At 39.5% G+C, this 21,204-nt stretch overlaps 1 protein-coding gene across 4 annotated transcripts in view; it reads left to right on the top strand.

Annotated features, from left to right (window-relative positions):
• The window catches only part of LOC117730462 (glutamate receptor 2-like), a 46,181-nt gene that overhangs the window by 21,414 nt on the left and 3,563 nt on the right, over positions 1–21,204 (top strand). The window contains exons 13-20 of one of the 4 annotated variants that reach the window (XM_034532203.1): positions 187–402; positions 854–1,008; positions 1,289–1,487; positions 1,856–2,103; positions 9,860–9,974; positions 14,519–14,653; positions 16,213–16,260; positions 16,495–16,557. In XM_034532203.1, coding sequence (XP_034388094.1) covers positions 187–402; positions 854–1,008; positions 1,289–1,487; positions 1,856–2,103; positions 9,860–9,974; positions 14,519–14,653; positions 16,213–16,260; positions 16,495–16,557 — 1,179 coding nt within the window. Of the gene's footprint in view, positions 1–186; positions 403–853; positions 1,009–1,288; positions 1,488–1,855; positions 2,104–9,859; positions 9,975–10,864; positions 10,980–14,518; positions 14,664–16,212; positions 16,261–16,386; positions 16,563–21,204 lie in introns of those variants that run through there. The other 3 variants (XM_034532189.1, XM_034532212.1, XM_034532195.1) reach the window with 3 other exon arrangements.

Genomic DNA, 21,204 nt, shown 5'->3' with positions numbered 1-21,204 from the left:
GATTGGTTAACACCTTACGTCGCAGTGCTGAAAAAAGTCAGCTCAACGTTGATTTGTTGTGCGTCATGGCCATCACGTAGTGTGAAGCGTTGGGCGTCAGCTTGTAGCATCATGTCACCTGTTTCCATTGAAAGTATCTTGTCATAACACCTATTCTCACTCACTCTGTCTTTGTCTTCCCAACAGAAAGCAGATATCGCTGTTGCTCCTCTGACGATCACTCTTGTTCGGGAAGAGGTGATAGATTTCTCCAAACCCTTCATGTCTTTGGGAATCTCCATAATGATCAAGAAGCCACAGAAATCTAAACCAGGAGTCTTCTCCTTTCTGGACCCACTGGCCTATGAAATCTGGATGTGCATTGTCTTTGCCTATATTGGAGTTAGTGTTGTACTCTTTCTGGTAAGTCAGTTGGTTGTGGATAGATGTGTTTTGTTTCCACCAGTTCTGTCAGGTACTCTGCTGTCAGAGTTTCCTAGTGTGTGTTTGTTGTGTGCATGAGTGTTCTACCTGAAATGTGTAGTTGAAGCTCAAGAATAAGATTCAGATCCCAGTAATGCACATCACGTATTGCTTACAAATTAAGTGTATGTGTTCCATCACATGGACACGGAATTTATGAAATCCTGACATGGATTAACATAAAATATGTAATAAATAGTAATAAACAATATGAGAACATGATGAACATCATATGATGTTTGTTTGTAAACAAACCACTAGTGTCTGACAGGCTGTGTGCAATTTACTGCCGATAAAGGAGACCAATTTTCAGTGGAGGTGTGTGTTTGCATGTAGGTACAGTTCCACATGGAAAGTCAAAGCTTTAAATGATTTTATTTTGCTCTTGTAGGTATCCAGATTCAGCCCCTATGAGTGGACGCTAGAGGAGCCAGAGGATGGAGCGATGCCTCTGACAACTGAATCAACCAATGAGTTTGGGATCTTTAACTCCCTTTGGTTCTCTTTGGGTGCCTTTATGCGGCAGGGCTGTGACATCTCACCAAGGTTGGTATGGCAGTTAAATTAAAGGCTTTTTGATATTTTGATTCCTGTAGAAATTCAGAATGTAATAGTGATTGCTGATACCAGCCAATACATGATAGTACCAGCACTTTTTTCCACTTCAAGCATTGATTAGCATTGACTTTTCAGATATTAAAACAAGACCGCAAACTTTCTCTAAACTCAACCAAATGTTTGAATTTCCCAACGACACTGTTTTTAACCATGACCAGGAAACAATTGTAGATGTGTGATGTTTTTAATTATCTGTTTGTGTGTGCAGATCTCTGTCAGGTCGTATAGTAGGGGGTGTGTGGTGGTTTTTCACCCTGATTATCATCTCATCATACACTGCCAACTTGGCTGCCTTCCTGACGGTGGAGAGGATGGTGTCTCCCATCGAGAGTGCAGAAGACCTGGCGAAACAGACAGATATTGCATATGGAACCTTGGACTCTGGATCTACCAAAGAGTTCTTCAGGGTAAGTTCTTATTTAGTGCCATACAGATACAAATGTATTATTTCACAATACAACAGAAGATAATAATTTCTGCAAACAGTTTACGCTATTCCACCGATCAGTAGTCGGTGCCGATGACACGCCGAGGCAGGAAATAGACTGCCAGAAACATTTAAATATTCTTAAAGTTGTCTTTGTAAAAGATTTTTAAGGAGATGCACTCACCACATTTATTAAGGCCTCAATGGTACACATTTGTTTACAAGAAAACTCCACAGTATATCTTGAAGTACCCTGTGGTCAATGGTATTACTGTGTACTTAAAAGTACCCAAGTTGCACAAATAGGGTTGTTGGATCTCATCTGCGTCTGTCTCTCTTTTTTTTTAGCGCTCAAAAATTGCCTTGTTTGACAAGATGTGGCAGTACATGAAATCAGCAGAGCCTTCTGTCTTCGTCAAGAAAACGTCGGAGGGCGTCCTGCGTGTCAGAAAATCCAAAGGGAAGTACGCCTACCTGCTGGAGTCCACCATGAACGAGTACATCGAGCAGAGGAAACCTTGCGACACTATGAAAGTGGGAGGAAACCTGGACTCCAAAGGCTATGGCATCGCCACGCCCAAAGGATCTCCATTAAGGTGGGTGGATCAGTATAACAATGCTAGCCAACCTGCACTGCCATGTACCATTCACACTACTAACCTGCTGCCTAGTAAATGTCCCTCTCCCCACTCACAGCTCATTTCCCCACTTTCAAAACGTTAAAAGAGACAATTTGAATAGCCAACTTTCAGTTGAAAGTGGATTCAGAATTTCCTTCACTTAGTGCTCTTAAGCCTCAACATTAATGATCAGAATACACTTGCTGACCACCTGCTATAGTACTCAGGTGGTTTTAGCCAGTGTGTGAGCTGTGGCTGTGTGTATGTGCAGCTCTGCTCAGGAAAATAAACCACCATGGGGAGTCATGTAGTCTGGTCCCAAGCCTTAGTGCCAATTGGGTGTTGCAGTATGCGAGTGTGATGAATGGGGCATGGCGGCTTACTCGTTGTTATAATAATCCACCTACCCTGATGACATCATCTCAGTGGTTTGTATTTTTACCATGGTTACCACCTCTGACCAACGGCTAGTGGTGGTTGCCGTGACAACTGGGGGAGGGCTGTATGACATTTCAGGTCTTAAAGAAATACCTCATCACAAAAATTGGAAGGATGTGTTTTATTACGTGTAAAGTTGGTATTACGTAGTCTCTTTTTATAAAAAGGGATATCATGATACAATGACCAATTCGAAATGATCCATTTCTATTAAAACTGATTTATTTTTCTTTCTAGTGAGGATAATTTAGCTGTAGGTTTTTCAACAATTATGATGAGCTGACTCTTTAAGACCTGGATCACAGGACTGTTTTTTTCCATGAGTTTATGACCTAAACCTGTTTCTGTGTGTGTGTGTTTGTATGTTTGTCTATGTGTATGTCTACATTTGTTTTCCATTAGAAATGTCCCATGTCTCCTTTCAAAAGAACTATTGGACAAGTTCTATTTCTATATTATCGGTACATATTTTATACAGATAAAATCTGTTAATGCAATTTATCCAAAACCCTCATAATGTCTGGGTTTCAAACTAAAATATAACAAGACAGACATATTGTGTTACTGATTTCTCTCAGCAATCAAAGTAGCAGGTTTCGTAGTGGTTTAGTAGCAGGAAAAAGTGTGGTTTTATGTAAAATTGTAAAGTTATTGTACAACACCAATTAAAGAGAAAATTAGGATAGTGTTACATTGCTTATCATTTTATAATACATTTATAACATTTATAATGATTTAATTCCATTTAACTGTATTTCTTTATCTTTATAACAGAGCCTCAAGGGGCAGGTGTTTGATTAGGCTTGAAAGCATCAGTGCCTTTCCCAAAGGGCCCTTAAAGCCTGAGCTACAGCCATACTATGGCTATGTCTGTAGCTATTGTTGTGATTGGGATCGCTTGGCCACCAAGATAGTAACAGTGGCTAAGACAGGGACAGAGAGAATACAGTCCGACACTCTTTGAATCTGGTACTTCTATCAGGTATAACAGACGTGTTGCTAGTACGCCAAAGGAGTACAGAAATAGCTTCATCGCAAGGCTCAGCCAACACAACTATGTCAATTCCCACCAGTAAGTAGGATAGCTAGTGTACATAACAGGCTGTCACAATCAGCTTCAGCTGCCGACAACCACAACAATTAGCCTCCACTATTTATCGTTTCCTCAGCTGCAGTCAACAATAAGAAAAACATAAATAGCACTAGCCATATACTGTTTTATTATTTGTGTAAAGTGTAGGTTTTAAATTGTATTTTGAAAACTATAAAACCTCTAAATGTTACAAACCCTTCAGATTCTTTCACAGTTGAAAACACAGCTTCCTGTCCAAACCATATATAGTGATATCCTTTTATGGTTCTTTACTCCAGAACATTGGATTTAATGTCAACATTTAACTATGGACTTAAAGTTACATCCTCATCAGAGGAACAGTGAAGGAATTATACCCCCCTTTTACACACAAATTATAGGGGCCAAAATGTATTGGACACATTAACATACATGTAATTAAATGCATGTCATTATATTTAATATATAGCTTTAAATTGTATGCAGTCAATATCAGCCTGAATTCTGCCTGAATTTTACTAGGCAAGAATATTCCCTTTGTTTTGCTTTTACGTGTTAAGGATGTATTTTAAAAGAGCTACACAACCTAAACCTTTGACTCGCATGTGGATGTGAACTGAAGGCCACTACTTTAACCTCACACTTTATAATTTAAATCCAATATTCTGGAGTACAGAGACAGCCAAATGTAAAAAGTATCACTTTCTTGAAACCAAAATCAAACTTAAAAATTATTGAATTTTTCAATTTTGACTTAATATAAATGACGATACAGATATGTGTGTGTGTGTGTGTGTGTGTGTGTGTGTGTGTGTGTGTGTGTGTGTGTGTGTGTGTGTGTTGGACTGCATGCTGAGTCACTGAGTTTGTTTCTCACTCTTGTGTCTTTTCAGCACACTACAGATGGCTGTATGGTTACGTCTGCCCTGCCTTCTCTCTCTTCTCTGTCTCTTTGTGTTGCGGTTTTGTCAGTCGGCTCTGAAAGTTAATTTTCTTCTGCAGAATGTTTTCAGTGACAATTACAGTTACTTGTATTTGTTGAATTTGCTGTTAAAGCTGCATTAAGCGATTTCTAAACACCAAAGGGCAGGAGTAACTCATAGTAATACGTCTTATACAGTCTACTCCTTTTATTTACTTCTCAAGTTTACAGCTGATCTGTTAGCTTGAACTTCCCAAAGGAGTTCTCCTCACTAATGCATTGACAATAATTAGCTGCTGTGCCCTTATTGACCATTGGTCTTATCCTTCCCAGTGCATTGTGTGTTGTATTTCTCTGCTGGAATACAGATTTTCAAACTGGACCAATCTTCAAGACTAGAAATCAAAAGACATCAAAATTAGATTTTAAAGCAGCACCCACCTAAAGATCCTTATTAAGCCAGGTGATAGTCAGTGCTTCAGTATTGCATAGTGTAAAATAGCTTTTTACACTATGCTGTCTTCACTGTACACAGGCTGCTCATTAAGTGAAACACTAAAGTCCAGGAGATCTGTGACACTGGCATCACTCGAAGCCAGACAGACATCTCCCAACTCTTCAAAGAAGAGAGGAGGCTGCCCTCTGAGATATGTCTTGATAAGATCTTCACATTTCCTTGCCGTGTCACCTTAACTTCCACCTTTTCTATGATCCCATCTTTGCTGATATGAGTTTTGACAATGACACTCATAGGCAATTTGCTTCTTCTTGCCTGGTTGTCCTTAGTAAGAGCATTTTTTACGACTTTCTAGTGGACTTTCTCCCATACGGCATAGAATGTGTCCTCTAAAGAGGGTTAGGGTTATTCCTATTGCCTTGACTGAAGCATCCGAGAACACATACAGTTCAAAGTGCTGGGTCTTTGAGCTGGAGGAAGATCAGTAGGATTGTGGAACGTGCACCTCTTTAAGTTCTCACATCACTCCCAGACCTCCCCATGACGTGCATCTTCCATCAGATGTCCTTCTTCCAGGATAATTATAAGTTGGATGGCAATTAACAGGATCCTTTTAGCCAGCTAACATCATGTAATGCTGGATTAGTTAACAATAATGTACAAACAATGTTTCACTTACGTAAAGTAATTGTTTGCATATGGTTTTTCAGCATGTTTTCTGGGCAGGCAGCATCTAATTAGTTAATTTAAATTTGTCAGCAGAGAGTAACCGTTTTTCAATTAGGTGCTGTGATGTTGGGGTCTGGTGGCTCAATTAGAACCACTGGGATTCAACCAGATGGACTTGAGAACCAAAGCAATGTGTTTAGAGAGGTTGTAAGACAGTTGTGTGCTGATCAGCAGCCCTTGAAACCCTCTCAAATTACATCACTCAATTTTAATATCGCTTAATGGAGCTTTAAGTCTAAGATAGATCCACTGTATGACTACTGTTGTTGTACTAAAGCATGGTAGAACCAGAGACATGTTTTCTTTTCACTTCCATGACTTTCAGTCAAGAAATCTGTTGTTTCAGAACTAAATACTCAACAAATTATTCACTGAATTTCTGCCAAAATTATCTTTCAATATCATATCTTCCCATGTCTCTGCTCCTAGCATGATCTTACTGTTGTCATTTAATGTTTTTTTACCCCCTTGTTGCAAAGTGGATGGTTAATGATATTTAATGATATAATGTCAATAGTGGGTTCAGTTCAGAAAAAACACACTCACAATACTTTGGAATGTGAAAATGATCAAATTCAAATCATACAACATCAAATCTGATGTGAACTGAGCCCATGCAAAGTTATTCATCACATTTTTACACAACATGATATGGAGTATTTTGGTTGTCTTGAAAACATTTGCCTGCATTAATCACTACATAATACATGAGGTTTGCTATTGACACACTTGCTTGATTCACTAGGGTACAAAATACCACTCCCCATTAGCATCAATTTCACCGCCTTTTCGTCTTGCCATTACATCATTACTTTAACGTAAAAAGCTCTTCCTGCTGGATCGTCTCTTCCTTTAAAGAGTTAATCAATAAATGTAGGCTCTTTAAAAGATACAAACCACTGGGCTGGTTGCACAACGACCTATTAGACTCGTCTCCAGATTTAGATCAGTAGATATGTTCTTAGTGAGACAGTTTTACAAAAATGAAGACTGGTGAACTATTGGAAGCCAATAATTATTCAAGGTTTCTTTTCAAACTTAGTTGGGTGTTTCACTATGGGAGATATAGACCACTCAAATATCCTGTGCTGACACTCCCCTTTGAATAGAGCCAACAAAGTGGCCATACTTCTGGTGGACTGAGCCCTCAAACCCTGCGGGGCCTGTGAGGCCTTCGCACCAGATATGGGGCTTCCACAATGCAGTGGAGAGTCCGCTGGTGTAATGACTTGCCTGTATGGACTAGGACTTAAACAGCTCATCAGCTTCAGAGCACATGTTTGGCCACTGGCTAAGCATCTACACTCAAATAAAAACAATGGTCCCTGGTTGTATAAGGTGTAGATACCTATGATTGCCTGGCCTTATCTCTGACAGATTTGTTCAACAACATGAGGGTGGAAGGTCTACTTCCCGCAAAGGGAGTTGCCCTATGACAACAGATGTGGCCCTCATGTTCAATATCATGCTACTTCAGATCATTATCAGCTAGGCCTCTTGTGTAGGAGTGAGTGACACCCTGGTAGTGGATGTAAGTTGATACAGTGGACTTGTCTGAAGTGCAGAAAATGTTTCAGTGCTAAACACACTGCCTCAGGTACCAAATGCCATTTACTGCTCTGCACCGCAGTCTGACAGGCATTCATCCATTGCCACTGATACCCTGGAAAACATGACTGATGTCTCTCCACTGATGCATTGACAATGCAAGTCAATGTTAATTTTTAGCTTGAATCCAAGGTGATCACAAGGGCACAGTCGTGATAATGCTACCAAATGTTGAAAATCCCTCATATGAAGACTCAGAGATACTACAGATATCGCTGAAGCCATAAGGCAGATCACCTATAGTGGAATCACTGACTGCCAGCTCAAGTGCAATTGTGTGCATATAAGATAGTCCTCTTTGTAGGAGAATATTCTGATTATGTTTTTTCTCAACATGAACAGTTCTGCCTCCACGCAATTCTCTTCTTGCATTCGGGGGGCCAGTTCCTAGCTGTCACAGCAGCAAAGGCGTGTTTACTTAAGGCCATGGGGTCTCAGTTTTTTCCTGCCTCTATTCTGGCCCCGCTGCTTCTGCCCCACTGCTGTAGCAAAGCCGGCCTTGGGTGCCGTAGGGGTGCAAATTATGTGTTTTGTGGGTAAGCAGAGGTAAGTGGCTACTCCTTCCTGCTTTCATCCTCCAAGGCTAAAAGGGCATTTGTTGAGTTGTCAATTTCTGCCTTTTGCGCATCACACAAGTTTTGTGATCTTCAGCTTTGAGTAGCTCTTAATGCGACCCATACTCTTGAAATAAAAGGAGATTCCCATAGTGAAAACACAGAATGGAGTTTGAAAAAAAACTGACTTTTTAAGAGAATTGAATCTTGAATGAGACTGGCTAAGTTATACAAGCTAGGATACTCCTAAGAAACCCCACCAGATTTCAGATTGTTGAATGGCTGGTTGTAATGTTACTGGCTATACCAACTATTCTAAATACATTTGATAGGATTCGACATTGACCATGATTTGCATAATATAAGATATGCATACTTAATATCTGAAATAGTTAATTAAGGAAATTCATTAAATGTCAACCATATTGGTGACTGTTATTCCTTTTTTTCAGGATATCACGTAAGAAAAACTTAGCACTTATGCTAAAAAATTGATTTGCTCCTAATCCATATGCCTCACCAAAGTATACATGACTCTGTCCTTTTGCTATGCTAAATTGACAGTTCCATTTACTTCCGATCTAATCATGCAATCATTTACCATCATTGTTAGTGTATTTTAAACAAATTTGAAAGTACCCATGGAAATTAATGGCAAAGAGCTTGGCAGTAGCTATAATCACCATCAGTGAATGTTACCAGGCTCAAAGTCATGGTGTTCATGCAGATGTTGTCCCTGAACAGCATTAAAGCTGTTTTAGAGGACAAGGATTACTGGTGTCAAATAGTTTACCTTGGTTTGTTGTTTGTATATATGGTTGGGATCTGATGGCATTTTATGGAACTGAATACAATATTGAACAAGTTTATTGAATCTGAATGATTTCAAATCCCGTATTGAATCTAATTAAAGAAAGGTCAGCTTTCTACATTTGTAAATAAGTCTAAAATTGACCATATTTATAATCCGGGCAAAATCAATATATATATAATCTGAGTTAGACTAAACAGTTTAAAATGTAGGATATTTTCGGGCGGACAATTTCCGATATGCAAAACTATAACTTAACTTTAACCTACAGCTTTGTATTAGACTAGAGCTTTTCTTTTTGTTGTTTGGCCATCAGTTCACAGTAAAACATTTAATAATGTTGGGACATGGTGACATCACTAAAAATGGAGCCGTCAGATGATGACACAGGTTATACACAGACCACCGAGTTAGTAAAACTTACCTGGAAGACAGAATGAAGTGGGAAAATAATCACGCACATTGTCTGTTTTTACCTATTGTGAATACTTGATGTCTTTCATTTCTGTGATGTCACCGGTTTCAAGATTCCAAGATCTCAATTCTTTTAGCCACCAATGTAGCCATTGACCAGTGCTACAGAAAACACTATTTAAAGGGAAAACAGGGTTTTTCACAAAAATAGCTTGCAGAGAGCACATTTTTCATATAACAGACATGTTTTATTATGGCCTTTAAGCAAGTTACTTACAACATTTACATAGTAAGATGTAATCTTCAACTGCCAACGTTTTACATTGTAACCTATGAAAACAACAGTCAATGCAAGTTAACAATAGGAACCTGATTAATGGAAGTTTTGTAACAAAGAGCGAGGAGAGAGAAATGATTCAATAAGAGATTTGTAAATTATCAATCAACAACTGGCTATCAGAACCCAACCCTTTTTTAATAATGTGATTCTGACATATTCAACATTCTTATTTCCATGGTACTTAGCAAGTTGCGCTCAGCTGCTAAGGCATGTTACAGCTAATCCTTACTAATACTGATGAGTTTGCTGCTAAGAAAAGAGAAGAATTTCCGCTGTGTATATTCTGTTTATGCTAAGGATTAAGAGTTGATGCTGCTAACATGCATACCAGCAGGAGGACTGACATTGACAACAACTGAACTGCTAACAGCCACTGTGTTCATGTAGAAATGCTGTGAACCTGGCGGTGTTAAAGTTGAACGAGCAGGGGCTGCTGGACAAACTGAAAAACAAGTGGTGGTATGACAAGGGCGAATGCGGCAGCGGAGGAGGGGAGAGCAAGGTTAATACACACACACACACACGCACACATATGTACACACTAAAACACACAAACATGACGGTAACTCTGGGTTGTCAGGTGTAAAAAATGACCTAAAGAAGCAGCATAGTTATAACGCCACATGTGAAGGTACCAATGTGCTGTAGCTGTAGCCTTTCACATACATCCAAGAAAAAAATCTATGCTCATTATTATTACATAATGCTAGATTTAGAAGTTGCTTAGAAGCACCACCAGCAGGTAGCGTTATTGTCTGTGCTGCTTCTTCTACAGATGTGTTGCACCCTGTTTGGTTGAGGTCAGGGTTAGGGCAGGCTTCAGGGGCAAGGTTAGGGTCAGGTGACCTCATACCAGATGGCAGCAACAGTGCAGGAGAAGGGCTGTTGATAAAGAGTTTGTGCAACCTGGACAAACTCCATTTATCTATGGCTCTGGCCTGGAGGAATACTACTGCTGAAAAAGCAGAAAGGCTTTTCACTGCAGCGCCTCTCATTCTCTGTCTGAGGCCAAACGGAGGGGCCTTAAAAGTAAAAGACTTCATTCTTAACAGTTTTTTTACAGAGTTAAAGGTCCACACAGTCCACTTGGGGGCTAAAATAATCTTCACAATAAAACATGTCAGCATTTGATAATAGATGGGAAGAGACCTTTAATGATGGTTCTCAAACTATCTTCTGTAAAATGACCTACCGGTCACATTTCGACGTGGTCTTTGAATTGAAAGTAATGTGGTAAAGCTTTAATGTTGTAACGAATGAAGTCCTTACACATAATATTAGAACATTAGTGGGCCCTTTCTTGGTCACTAGACCAGAGTGTGAGAATTGCTGCCCCTTAAATAACATAAGATAACATTGATAATGATGTTATTTATGTTATTCCCATTAAAGAGTGCCAGTAAACCTTGCCGTATTGAAACTGAATGAGCAAGGGACCCTAGACAAGATGAAAAACAAGTGGTGGTACGATAAAGGAGAGTGTGGCTTCAAGGACTCCACCAATAAGGTTAGTTTTATGTCTGTGGATCAATCAAACACATTGTCTGTTCACACATGCAACATGCACATATAGCTTGGTTCTATAGCTTCACTTTAAGATGCCAGTAGTTCCACATATTCATATATGTTAACCTGAAGGAAACTACTTGCACAGAATTCTTAAGTACAGGTTAGTTCCAGCTGTATGTAATGCTAAGGTCACCCCAGGTTAAAGCATGGAGGTTTAACTGTCACACTGTATAATGTTGATAAGAAGAATAACAATAAGTAGTGTACTGAAAACCTCTGAAGATAAACTCACTGTGCATTAGCAGTTAGGCTCACTGAAGTGTTTGTTGTGTCTGTTAAACACTTGTGTTTAAGTCTGACTGTCTGTCTGAAACCTGATGCTGACACAGAGTTTCCAAGTTGTAATTGGAGATTTTTACAACAATCACACATTATACACATGGAAAAGCTAATAGGTTGTTTACGTGGGGTAATTATGTATGTAGGTTAAGGACTTTTTGGAGGGGCAATTTTTTGTTTTATTTGTTCCCCCCATTTCTGTGGGTTTACGTGTGGGTGCACCCAGACCCTTCAGACCCTATATTTGGTTTATATTTGTTCACATCTATTTATTTATCTCTATGGCCCTGTTTCCTCTGTTTCCTGGAACCTCAAGCTCAAGGCAATCTTTCAGCATAATGTGATGCATAGATGGCACTTGGTGACAGCTATGTGGTCCGTATGCAGTCCTCTATGGTTCAGATCCATCAGGCAGGGCTGCTGGCAGGAAGGAGTTCCTTTGTACCTTTAAGCTCTCGGCAGGCGGTTGAAACTTAGGTGTTCAGCCATGTGAGATTCTTTGTCCGACTGTGTTAGTATAGATAAAGCTGTGCTTGTACGTGAAAAGTCCTTAGATCCTCTTACCTGATTTGCTTTCCATCGCATCTCACAGTCTTCTTGAGCAAATGGAAGTGTTTTGGGTGTCATCATTATGTAAGGTCACATGACGACAACTAAGCCTGCCCCATTCACTGATGAAGACTCACAGTTTCATTTCTCCGACGGTATAGTCTCGCTCCAGTTAAATCACTGTAAAATGTAAAATTCAACCATAATGTCCTCTGCACTCATCTTTTGGGATGCCATTATCCCTGTTGCAAATGTAACTAGTTTGCAATACAATTGAAGGAAATTATGTTTTTTTAAGTGGCATCTAGAGCGAGCAGAGCTCTCCCAGTGCTGGCTACCCAGAGAGATACAAGATATAAGTAGTTTGTAGCTCTTCCTTGCCTTTCAGGAAGTACAACAGATTTTGCAGCATGAACTGTCGCTTTCTCAACCATTATAAAATGTACTGAGGAATTTAATGCTTCAATTATCTACATTCACCATCATCACTGATTGGACATCCACATAGAAAGTGGCAATTTTCTCTTAGTTAAGTTAAATGTTAAACTGGTTGATTATACAGTTTATGTGACATTTGACTGATTCCACAAAGCTATGGAGATTAAAAGTAAATGAGAGGTGCGTATGTAACTATGGTTCTAAGAATTGCGGATGACCACCAGACGCACAGCTTAACAATTGATAATATCCATCTTGTGCAAACGCACAGGTTGAGTATTTAATATCAACAAAGTGACATGCGACCTGGGATGACTTAGGCCAGTTCCACTTTCGTGAGACTACATCATCATCAAAGATGTTCACTGAATTCTCACGAAGATTTTGAGTGATAAGAGAACGCTCATCCAGAATTAATTAATTCATAGAACTAGAGTTACTTACCCGTTGTGTAATTCTTTCTGACCACCAAAGGCAGTGCCTAACACTGGATGACTATTACTAATATAGTCAAGAGGAATCCAGTCCCTGACTAACTTGCCTTCCGGCTGATTAGTTCCTGAAAAGCATCTTTAAGAAGAATGATGGGTGAGGCCAAACTACCACCCCTGTATTATCCGAGTTCCAGCACATGAAAGCTCACTGCATGCCCAGGAGAAAATTAACCTTTGCTGATGCCACTTTAGCCCCGACTACTCCAAAAGCTGAAAGGGGTGGAGACAAATGGCCTCCAGTACCACAGGCAGGCATAATGTGCCCTGTTGGCGGGAGTTCAAGTCCATGGTTTAGACTACCTCCTGGTCACGCGTCATTAGGAGTAGGTCAGGCCCTTCCGGGGGCCATACCCATAGCTGCAAGCCTTCCGGGGTTAGATCCCAGATGTGGCCCTTCAGCTGGGACAGCAGGTCTCATCTATTGGGCAGGCACCATGGATCTCCGTTCATCCTTGGAAACCAGGCCCTCCTCCCAAGCAAGTTCGGGGCAACGCACTGGACTTTGGGGCCATTGGTGTGCCACTTGGTTGCTGTCAACATCAATGAGAACCAGAGAGGGCAATGTGTTAAGGGAAACTGGTCCACCTCTAGTGTGCCATATCTGTCCTGCATTGCCTCTATTACCTCTGGATGGAGCCTCCCCCCGTGGGAGGTTTTTGGCACCATGTCGCCACAAGTCTGTCACCATGCTATATGGCCCTGAGGCTTAATAAGATACTCCCATAAGAGGAGTTGCCGTGCTCCTCGTAATGTCTGGGTCGACCTTGTGCCCCCTTGACGTTTGTCGTGGTTGTTGCTGTCATAACAAGACTGACTGCCCCTAAAATATGGAAGGAGTTTGGGGAGCATTAAATGTATAGCACAGAGTTAAATCACATTATTTACTCTGCAGTCTCCTGTACTTTTGGGATTTATTTGCATATATTTTCTTCTTTTTTTTTTCTCAATATTTTTTCTCATCAAAAAGAACCGGTTACACATGAGAAAAAGCAACCTTATGCTGTGTTCACAGCACCACTGTGTTGCTTTTATCATTCGTAGTGTGAACATTGCACTAGGCTACCTTTCTAGCCGAGCTTCAGAGCTGGCGAAGATCCTATAATGTTAGGTGCTCAGCGTAAACACCAGTCGGTGAGCTAAGAGATACAGGTGTAGCTGTGATTCTCTAATTACAGGGGTACTAGCAAAGAGTCTCGGATTACCTGCTTTTTTATTCTTTTCACAAATTACCTGCGAGAAGCTTCAAGGGACATCTTTGATGATGACATGGGCTGTAGGCAGGGCTCTTCATCCCAGAAGGATATCGTCCAGTGTTAAGCACGGCTTTTGGCCTTCAGGAAGAATTAAATAGAGCAACAGTTTCCATGGTTTCTATTTTTTAGGATAAATTGTAATCACCAAAGTAACTGCTGACTTCTGTGAACAAAGTTATATCACTGAAAAAATAAATAAAAATAAAGATAAATACAGAGATACACACATGTTTACACATAGACAAACTGATAAAAGGTAAGAATGGTTTAAGTCTGTGCAGGTCAGGTTTAGCCTAGTTGTCTGTGACTCTGTGCTGTCCTAATCTTAAATAATCTGTATTTATGATGAGGGAGTTAATTGGTAGTGTGTCAGTCGTTAGGTTAGTTGACTGTTAACATGAACACACCACACTAACACTTCTCTCTGGCTGGCTGCCTTCTTTTTCCCTTTGTGTGTGTACTAGGAGAAGACCAGTGCCCTGTCTCTCAGTAATGTAGCAGGAGTCTTCTACATCCTGGTTGGAGGTCTTGGTCTGGCCATGATGGTAGCGCTGGTCGAGTTTTGCTACAAGAGCCGTGCAGAGGCCAAAAAAATGAAGGTACTGTATATTTTCAAATACTAATTTCCCTTTCCATCTTAAAGATAGTGAATATTATAGTGTTATTATTAGTTTTAAACCTTCTATATGTAAGATTCTCACTTGAAATACTGAGTCTGAATTTATATGAGTAATGAAAATTATTTGAAAATCAAAATCCTTTGAGGTAAATGTAAAAATATATTTGTAACGACATGGAAGTACATTCAATGTCATGTAATAAATAGTATTCCAGTGTCTTTATGATATTAAGTTAAGTTGCAGTCAGTTGCCAGTTTATTAGGTACATCTTTATGGTAATTGTTATACTTTGATGATGTTGAATTTTATAGCATTATAGTTTATACCATCCATCCTATTTAGATTTGATTATTATCCTACAAAATAATAGAAACACCCTTCAGTGTAACACAATTCTACATAGGACTAACTCCAGCCTCATGACCATTAAGTTTAATCAACACCTCTAAAACAAAAACTGAACCGTAGAACCTTCATGAAGGTAGGATTTATTCTCTGGCTGCTGAAGTAGACTGCATTAGTTGTAACTCAGTTGACCTAATACACTAGCAAATTAATGTGCTTAAGAAATCTGAAATGCACAACTAGGAGTCTTACTTCAAATTCATACAATATGCAAATTATCATCAGTGCATAAATTCTACAGGAGCATCAACCCACACTTCATTTCCACGAAATTCCACCTTATTTGTGAAGTTACTGTACTAAGTATATGTCCAGACAGATGTTTTCATCTTCTCACTCTGTGTGTCAACCACAAATGCTAATTATTAATTAAGGGTCCTTGCTGTTTTACTGATCTGGTGATCCCTGCAGGAGCCTCTTTTTTTTAATGGTTTGTGGTAAACACTGTCAAATTTGTAGTTATTCAGTGTTTTCATATTAGGAGTTGTGTTTCTGTCTCTTTAGCTGCTAAATGCTCGACTGTGTTCACCAGCTGGTCTCTAACTGCTGTTTGGTGTTGAGCTGGTAGTGTACAGTGGATGTTTTTAATGCTTTTCCACCAAAAAAACAATTTCTATTATTATTATTATATTATTTTTGCAAAATGACTAATGAGCAAACCGCTCAACAGTTCAAATCGGAAAAAAAATTGGAAGGTTTTAAATCCTGCAATTATTTTTCAGAAAATGACATTTCGTCATCGGATATTTGATAATAGCTTTTGCTCCTTGCAAATGGCGGCCTAAGCATTTTAATTTCAAGCTCACAACACACTGGGTCTGTCCCAGTGATGTAGTCATATCAATGATTATTCTGGCTGCTTTTTAGGGTAACTAGAGGTTGATATTTTTGCGAGCACAATCTGCAGAATTTAGAACACCTTTTTTAAAATTTAATTTACTTTTTATTTTATTAACTGAAATTTAGGCTATTTAATTAAGTGGTCAGTTGTAATGCATGTAATTGTCATCTTTTTATTCCATAAGTATTTCCAACATGACATTTGGGCTTTGAAGTACATACATGCTGTTGCCATTTACTGTAGAAAAGAAGAAAAAAAAGAGGATTTGCATAATATTTTCATGTGCAGAAAGATCTTAAAAGGCCATTCTCTCTCTGTCTCTCTATCTCTCTCACACTCTGTTGCGTTTGCAGTTATCTACTATTGGTGCTATCAGTACTCTATTGTTGTCACAGTCACACGGCTAAACAGTCATCATTGTTACAATCAGTAAAGTAATAACAATGACTTTATTTTTGTTATGAAGGTGGCAGCCAACACCTTGTCATCCCCCCAGCACACAGGAAACTACACACACACTTTGTCCTCTCCTCAACATGCCCCCAACTTCAACCTGCTGTCCCCCAGCCACCAGCCAAACTACGCCACCTATAAAGAGGGCTACAACGTTTACGGCATTGAGAGTGTCAAGATCTAACACGGGTAGGAGAGCGATGATTGATGGCTAAAACTTTCCTAACCTCACAGTCATAGACAATGTTTAGACAATTAACTTTTAATTGGATTTCATTCATACCATCAAACAACAGCTGCAGTCACATTATGGCGGTGCTTAGCGGCTTCAATGGAAAACTGCATTGTTGGCCCTCAATGATACAAAATGCCACTAGTCAGAAAACACGATTTCTTTTGTTCACCTTGATTCCCCTTAACTGTTTTTAATTTCTGTTAAGCCACACGGAATGAAACTCAAAATGTCCTGTGCCTTCCAATGTCTCAAATGCTCTTCTCTTTTCTGGTAGGTTGTTATGAAAGATTATTGTTTAGTTTTAATGGCAGTAACTTTACATGAATTTGGAAAAAATAATGCAAAATCAAAGAGGAGATAATTAGTGAATGACATCATATTATTTGACATACCTGCTTTTATTTGAGATCATGAAAAATGATATAAATACATAGAGCCTTCTACTGTCCAAAGACAAAAAGTTCAGCAAGAACTTACTAAATGTATTAGTAGTGGTGTTGGATGTAATACTCAATCAATAGTATAACCTGTTCTGAAAAGAAAAAACACAATGCTTTTGATCTATATAATTTCGTTAATATCCATGAACGTGGAATCTTTTGGCTTATCAGCATTATCACGACAATGAGACAGAAGTTGCCATTGAGGCTGGCTGGCATTAACGAGTGGTATGATGGACTGCATATTCAGGGTATGATGTGAAGGCAGCAGCTGTTCTTGATGAATAAAAGTAACATGAATACCATAATAAAGTCTAGATTAACACTGCATACAAGGTATCTTGTCAAAACTATATATGGCTGTGAAACTCCTTTCCTTTGTTCACTCATTACCCCACAGCTTGCTCACCTCCTCAATTCTTTTTTTTCTCACCTCCCCTGACCTCTCCTCTCCCCTTAACCACACCTCCTACCATTGCTGCACTCCTTTCCTCCTCTCCTTCCTTCCTTCCTTTCCTCTCATCTCTTCCGATCTCTTTGTTGTCCTCTTACCCACCTCCACTGTTCCCTTTTTTCCTTTCCTGATCCTCCTTTCCTACTTTCGAGCCAATCATCCTCTTTTGCCAATCATCCTCCTTAATGAACTGACTCATTGGTCAGTCACTGCCATCCGTCTTCATGTCAGCTTTTCATTAGGCAGGCCCATGAATTCATTTTAAAGTTGGGATGGTTTGGACTGGCAGCATCATCAAATACTGGGCTTCTTGGTTGAACAGACAGAAGTGTAAAACCACTGCAGTTCCCTTTGAGTTGATTTACTTGTTATAACACATGGGATATCACACCCCTACATGGCCTGATTGAAGACACCGCTTAAGAAGTGAGCTATTTTGAATTGGTGAGTTCACTGTTATGGAACTACCCCTACTAAATAAAAAGTTTCCAATCGGCCCACCATGAGTGTGATTAAGAACCAAAAGGACTTGCGCAAAGTGCACTGTCTGGGGATTATTGCCTCTTGGAAAGTAATGACTGAACCTCAGTTGTGCATTTTGCCGCCAGCTCCAGCACTAAACCCTGGAATGGTGGGTCACGTTTGTGGAGAAAGTGTGAGGAAAAACTGCTCTTCTTCTCAAAGTCAGGAGACCCAGATTGGGCTGAGTGAGATGGCGTAAAGCATTTGTCTGACTTTCCTGCACTTTAGTAGAGTTGAAGGTCGAGCCCTCTGAAAGCACTATCCAGCAGCACATCCTCTTTCTCCCTGGACTGTCGGGTAGCTGAGAAACTGAAGAATTCTGTTCAGGCCTTTTGCTCTTATTGCTCTACAAACTCATCAGCCGATGTCTGGAGAACAGTGGGTAGAAACGTCATCCGATACAATTACTATCCGATACAATATAAACACAATTTAATCGGATTACTTTCCGTTACTTTTGGATTATGTCAATGACAAATATGCAAATAAAGACAAGAGAAAAGAAAAAATGCCAAAAATGTCACCATTATCTTGTCTGTTAAACAGGGGAAGGCATCACAGTGCTGGGGAAATGCTGCCATTACCCAAGGACTCAAATCATTTGGCACATCGGTGTTACTTGATTTTAGCTTTTAAGTAGTTCCCATACTAATTAAATTAAATTAGCAAATATATCGTTCTGTGCAATGTCATTTTTTACCTTCAAAGCTTCTGTTGAGGTTTTTGAATAAAGCTCAGAATGTCCGTCGTCATATTGGATGATGTCCTCATCCTACCAATTATAGGATTTTGTTATGATATTGTGTTGTATAAACCTAATTTATGGTGTTGTTGCTGCTAGACCGCCCTGTAAAATGAGGTGTGTACCACCCTTTGTGTTTTTTGACCATATAGTTTGTTGAACTTCAACAGATATACATACTTAGCAATGGGGAAATTCCCACCTCGAGAAAGCATTTTCTTCTCTATCGTGGGCCACACCACCTGCCTGATCTGCTGCACTCTTGTTGTAATGTGTGCACATCTAAGACCCTATAGGCTATAGTTATTTAATAAACATGCATTTTAAAAGGGTAATCCTCCTTGAAATTTGAAACAAAATTCAAAATCTTTACCAAATGTATTGTTAATCAGATTTACAGTTACCTTTTTTTGTACCTTAATTGCGTAATGCTGTTCCATGTAATCAGTTACGCCTGCTGGTGAAGCTCTGATGCTCCGAAAGGCCATTGACTGCATCAGAATAAAGACAGAAGACTTCCCTTAACACAGTCTCAAAATTCCCTCTTGTTGCTCACAAGTGTAAGTTGACCAGACAAAGTGTTTCCAGAGCTTGTCAATATAACATTAGTCTCTCAGCTCATAAACAGGGATTTATGTGCTCATAATACAGCAGGTCAAATAAATCAAAATTAATAAATAATGCCTCTTCAAATTGCCTCTCACCCTACGGCGCTGCAGATCAGTCAGCTGGCAGTGGGTTCCTTGCGTGATGATCTGTAGCAGATTCAGCATGCGTAGAGAGAATATAAGCGATTGGTTATTGATTTCAGTTTTGGTTATGACCACCGTGTAGGCTGTGAAAGAAAGCCATACTTTCTGAGTTTAGTAGAGGTTGTTACAGCCTTAACTTTGTTGTTTCGCAGAAAGGAGGGAAACCGTACCCCATTGGAGAGCTGAGAGTGTCTCTATTGTGAGGGCGTGCAGGTTGATCCTGTTGTTGGTGTCTCAGGTGTGGAAGCATCTGTTTACCTCCAGGGAGATTTCTTGTGCTTTTCCATAACATACAACACCTTAGGTCTAAAGTAAAGTTCAATGTTCCTTCATGGGTCTTGAGGCTCCTTGTTATACGTGTTGTACCAAGTAAATCAACTGAACGGGCAGCAATGATGAATATCATTTCTGTTTCCTGAATGAGAGGAATGAGGTACACTACCATATTTTTAGTCTGGCCACATAAAGTTGTAATATCCTACTATATGTTTTATATACTATATGTAATATCCTACGACCTTGTTTCTCTCCTTCAGGGAACAAAAACTATGAATAGCATTTGATGTCGTTAGTTTAGCTTCTCTAGTTTATTAAACCATTCAGTGAGATCATTCATTTTAAAACCTCATTCGAGCAGAAGATGCTGTGGCGGCATCAGTCACCATAGCAACATATTCTCAACAAGGAGATAATGTGAGAAGTTTCTTTCCTCTAACCCAGAATTCATACTCGCATAATGTCAATGTTTCTTCCTCAATGATTTGATTTGCCTCGAATGTCTCTCTACACTTTTGGTCATACTGCAACATACCCGATGCTTTTACACACATTGTCCATTCATTTGTTACATAATGCTACAGTGTGTCTTGCTGCATTGAGTGGCTTCAGGAAATGTTCTGTGTGTGTGTGTGTGTGTGTGTGTGTGTGTGTGTGTGTGTGTGTGTGTGTGTGTGTGTGTGTGTGTGTGTGCACAGACACACACACATAACTTATAATATACTAAGATAACATGTATTTCTATTGAATTCATTGTGAAGGATGAAAATAATTTTCAAAATGAGTGGGTGACATAGAATGATACTTTATAAAGGTGTATGTAATTATTTTATGACAAAAAAAACATTTTGAGCATTTTCTGGGAAATGAATGTAGAAATGTTTGAATCTTCTTGGATAGATGGTTTGTGTGAGGAAATAAAATGTATTACATTGATGCAAATTCAATTCAAATGCAATATTTTCTCTCTCCACTTACATTATTCACGTTGCTGCTTACTTCATACTCAGCAGCTTTCTCTCACTCTTTCTCTCGCTCTCAATCACACACGCTACACTAATATTGCCATATGAGTCATTCCTTAAAGGTGTTTGCTGTAATTAGCAGATTAAGTTTCACCTCTGTCTGTCCTTTTGCCCACTCGCTGTTCCTTGATTGCCCATTTTTCTCTTTACTATCTTTCTCTCCCTCTCTTTTTCTCTCATCGGTTAAATGACGTTTAAGCGTCGGTCATTGTGACGATTTTGTGTCCTTGAAGAAACAGCACTTCCTCAAACAAAGAAATGTCCAACCCTGGTCGAGAGGAGGACTCACATTGACCCATTTAACAGCTCAATATGCCTTGATTGGGTATACGTGTCATAAGAAAGGGTCTCAATGTACAGATCTATGGAAATTAAGGGTTTCTGT

The sequence above is a fragment of the Cyclopterus lumpus genome, chromosome 1 (assembly GCF_009769545.1).
Source record: "Cyclopterus lumpus isolate fCycLum1 chromosome 1, fCycLum1.pri, whole genome shotgun sequence".
Lineage (NCBI taxonomy): Eukaryota > Metazoa > Chordata > Actinopteri > Perciformes > Cyclopteridae > Cyclopterus > Cyclopterus lumpus.
Note: the sequence above shows the minus strand (reverse complement) of the source record. Positions and strands in the feature narration are given on the sequence as shown.